This window comes from Peromyscus eremicus, chromosome 16_21 (assembly GCF_949786415.1).
Source record: "Peromyscus eremicus chromosome 16_21, PerEre_H2_v1, whole genome shotgun sequence".
Lineage (NCBI taxonomy): Eukaryota > Metazoa > Chordata > Mammalia > Rodentia > Cricetidae > Peromyscus > Peromyscus eremicus.
The window spans coordinates 666,108-670,407 of record NC_081432.1 but is presented as its reverse complement, the minus strand read 5'-3'; the positions used below and the strand labels follow the sequence as shown (position 1 = coordinate 670,407).

Here is a 4,300-nt window from a genome sequence, read left to right as displayed (position 1 = left end):
TGTGTGTGTGTGTGTGTGTGGTGGGGCGAGGAAGTTGATATTCTGCAACTTTGTTCCTAGTTAAATTGTTCTACTTGTAAAAACCAACCCTTTGCAGCAGGAGTCAGAATAGAGCAGTAGGTGTTGGGGAAGTCAATAGTTCTTTAAAGGTAAGTCTGTGTACCAGGTCTCCTCTCCTTTGATCCCTGGTAATTTGCAAACTGGAGTTCTGTTCAGGAGTCTTTCACCCTTTGTCAAATCTCCGAGGGCCCCATTTTCTGGATACTTCTTTTCAGCGCGGCCTTGACATCCGCATTCCTCAGGCTGTAGATGACAGGATTGAGGATGGGGGTGATCACAGCATAGAAGAGGGACAGCAGGGGGTCCGTGGCTGGGTCGTAGCTGGCCTTAGGACGGATATAGATAAAGATGGCAGTACCGTAGAAGAGAGATACCACTACCAGGTGGGAGGAACAGGTGGAGAAGGCCTTTCGGCGACCAGCAGCCGATGGGATGCGGAAGATAGTGGCCAGGATCCTCCCGTAGGAAATAAGGATGAGGCCAAAGGGGCACAGGATGATAAGGGCGGCAGCCAGGATAATCTGCAGCTCATTGAGCGAGGTGTCTCCACACACCAACTGCAGCACCGGCTGGATCTCACAGAAGAAGTGAGGGACAGCGTTGGGGCCACAGAAGGGCAAGGAGAAGATGAAGGAGGTGTGCCCCAGCCCCACAAGAGCCCCGCAGGTCCACGCGGCGCCGGCGAGCTGCACACACACCCGCCGGCTGAGCAGCATTTGGTAGCGCAGGGGTTCGCAGATAGCGGCGTAGCGGTCATAGGCCATGGCAGCCAGCAGGCAGCACTCGGTAGCACCAAAGAAGAGGAAAAAGAACATCTGCAGAGCGCAGCCCGAGCGCGAGATGTGGCGCCGGCCAGTGAGCAGATGGTGCAGCAGCAAGGGGACGGTGACCGACGTGTAGCAGATCTCCAGGGCTGAGAGGATGCGGAGGAAGAAGTACATGGGGGACTGCAGCGCTGCGTCTGTGGAGACTAGCGCCACGATGAGGAGATTGCCTGCCACCGTGAGCAGGTAGACCGCCAGGAAGAGGGAGAAGAGGAGGCCCTGCAGGTGGGCCAGACGCGAGAAGCCCACCAGCACGAACTCAGTCACCAGGGAGGCGTTGGTGTCCATCTGCCACAGCTTTTGGCCAGGAAGGAGGGGCGGGGAAGAGTCACCACTCTGTGTGCTTCGAAGAGGGCAGAGATGACCTGTCTGCCTGGGGACTCCCTTTTTCTTAAGCTATCAGGGGCTTTGAACTGAGGTGTTCATGCACAGGCCCATGTTACACCCTGGCCACCCTAAGAACGCCCTGGGTGGATATTTGTCTCTGATCTCTGTGCTGTCCCCACCGTCAGAAGTACACACTGAATTTAGATTCTTCTGCTCTGACTCCGGATTGTTCTGTCTTCTCTCTCACTCTTCCTTTTGTTTTAGGTTTCAATTATATCCCAGAATGGCCTAGAATTCACTGTATTCCAAACTGGTCTCCAATTCACCTCGATCCTCCTGCATCAGCTTTGTGTGCACTAGGCGTGAGCACTGGAATTACAATAAGTAGCCACCACATCCAGCGTTTTCATGCTTCTCTATTTCCCATCCTTGCTGGGGTGGACATTTCCTCCCCAGATGAACCCGAATTTGATCCACATTCAGAGCGGGAAAAATCCTATTCCAAGTCAAGGGGATTTCCTGTCCTATTCCTCCCCTAAATCCTTTATCTTTTCTTCTCCAGTACATTTCTTTCTTTTTCGCTCTCAATGTGTCTCTTCTCTGAACCATTCTTTTCCCCCTTCCATTAGCCTCTCTTTATTTGCTATCATCTTACCTCAGATAGAGTTCACAGTCTCCCGTTTGTAGAGAAGACTCAAAATCATCTCTTTGAGGCAGCTGCAGGAAATAAAGCTATTATCTAGTCAGAGGAGTGAAGATCTCTGTAATAAAAATGTAGTGGAATACAAAGCCTTCTCCAATTGCCCATCTTTGCAACTTGGTGCTCTCAGACTCATCCTTTTATATCACAATACATATAAAACTCCCAGATTTTGTACACAAACCTCATGGATGCACACACTAACATGTTACACTTCTAAATCTAAGCACAGAAGTGTAAACTAATAACCTCAGAAGCCAGATTCATTCAAGGTCACAAATGTATCATATATTATGTACATATACAAACATCATTATAAATAACACTGAAAGTGACTACATATAATAAAAATATAGACACCTAAAAAGATGAACTTAAGTAGATACATAAATTCAAATACTATGCAAAAATATAAATATTCATTAGAGCCATGAGCCCACACATTGGTCCTGCTGCGGTTCAGTCCCTGCTTTATTTCATCCTGGATCTCCCAGCGTTTTTCTGGACATCATTTTTGTAGTGTTTTCCAACTTGGGAAAACAGACATTGATAAAGGCAGGTAGGGGGTGATGACTGGCTTTTTTTTCTCCTTCTGCAACATGGGTCCCTCATCAGGAGAATTTTCTTTAAGTCTCTGAGGACCTGAGTCTCCCAGTACATTCTACTTTCCAATTGGGAGAGCCTCACACAACTAATTAATGTTATTTTGGAGTCTGTTCCTTAGATGGCAAGAGGCAGAGGCTGACCTATGAGAAGGTTTCACAGACAACCTCAAGGGTTATGGGTCTCCCTCTTAGCTCTCATATACTATTCCTGGTCACCCATTTTTATTTTCTCCTTTCCATCACTGTAGATGTCACTACATTTACAAAACCAGTAATTCTACTTATTATTGATATATTCTTTATTAATATGGTTCAATAATGAATTTACTGTGTGTGTGAGTGTATGTGTGTGTGTGTGTGTGTGTGTGTGTGTGTGTGTGTGTACATGTATATAAGTGTTCATGTGTCTACATGTGGAGGTCAGAAGTTGATGTTTTTTTTCGTTGTTTTGTTTTTACCCTAGTTAATTTTATTTATTTATTTATTGAGATAGAATCTTACCATGTGGCTCTGGCTGACCTGTGTAGACCAGGATGCCCTTAAGTCTTTTAAGACAATTCACCACCACCACACCACTGAACAAACTAGGAGGAACAGGGAGCCTCTATGCTAGTGTTTGCTGCTAAAAATGCAGACCTCCATCTTTTTTTTTTTAATTTTTATTTTGCAATACAATTCAGTTCTACATATCAGCCACGGATTCCCTTGTTCTCCCCCCTCCCGCCCCCCTCACCTTCCCCCCAGCCCGCCCCCCATTCCCATCTTCTCCAGGGCAAAGCCTTCACCACAGACTGAGATCAACCTGGTAGACTCAGTCCAGGTAGGTCCAGTCCCCTCCTCCAGGCCGAGCCAAGCGACCCTGCATAGGCCCCAGGTTTCAAACAGCCAACTCATGCAATGAGCACAGGACCCAGTCCCACTGCCTGGATGCCTCCCAAACAGATCAGGCCAATCAACTGTCTCACCCACTCAGAGGGCCTGATCCAGTTGGTGACCCCTCAGCCATTGGTTCATATTTCATGTGTTTCCATTCATTTGACTATTTGTCCCTGTGCTTTATCCAACCTTGGGCAGACCTCCATCTTAAACTATATTTTTGCAGAATGCCAGACTCCCTTTAGCCTTCTTTCTCATCCTTTCTTTTCTCTCTTAGCCAGTTCCCCTCATTTATCCCCAATTCCCTCTTTTCTCTTTTTGTTTCATATAGCCCAGGCTGCCTACAAATTCTTTATGTAGTTGTGAGTGATCTTGAACTCTTCCCTGATCAAAGCCTCCACCTTCCAAATGTTGGGAATTTAGGCATGCACTTTTACGCTGGTGTAGCAGGAATCTTAAGCTTCAACAATTTTTTCTTTCTAATGTGATAGATATCGACAGATATAATCCACATGAGATCCCTCTCTTAGTGTGCATTAACTCATAAGAGTTGTGCCAGGCTCTCCTGGACTGGAAAGCAGAGTGTGCTGGGATACTCAGGCCCTCGGAGACTTAAGAAAATTCTCCTTATGTTGCAGAAAATAAACCAGTCATCAGAACTATCTGCTTTTTATCAATAGCCATTTTCCCAAACAGGAAAACACTGTACAGGTGATGTCCAGTAAGGAGTGTGTATCACTATCTCAAAAGACACAGTTTTGAATGTCATAATCATGAAAGTTTAAATCTCTAAAATGTAATTCAGGAGGTATTTAAAAAAATTACTTTAAAGACATTTACTTGCATTTTTCAAAGGAGTATTTATTGAAGGAACATAAAATATGGGAAAACAGTCTGCTTTATCTCAC

General features: G+C 45.8%; 1 protein-coding gene across 1 annotated transcript; it reads right to left on the bottom strand.

Moving 5' to 3' along the window:
• Window positions 1-233: 233 nt before the first annotated feature.
• Window positions 234-1,172, bottom strand: LOC131926046 (olfactory receptor 10C1). The gene has a single exon (XM_059281287.1). It carries the CDS (start codon window positions 1,170-1,172, stop codon window positions 234-236), a length of 939 nt encoding a protein of 312 aa, XP_059137270.1.
• Window positions 1,173-4,300: the final 3,128 nt, after the last annotated feature.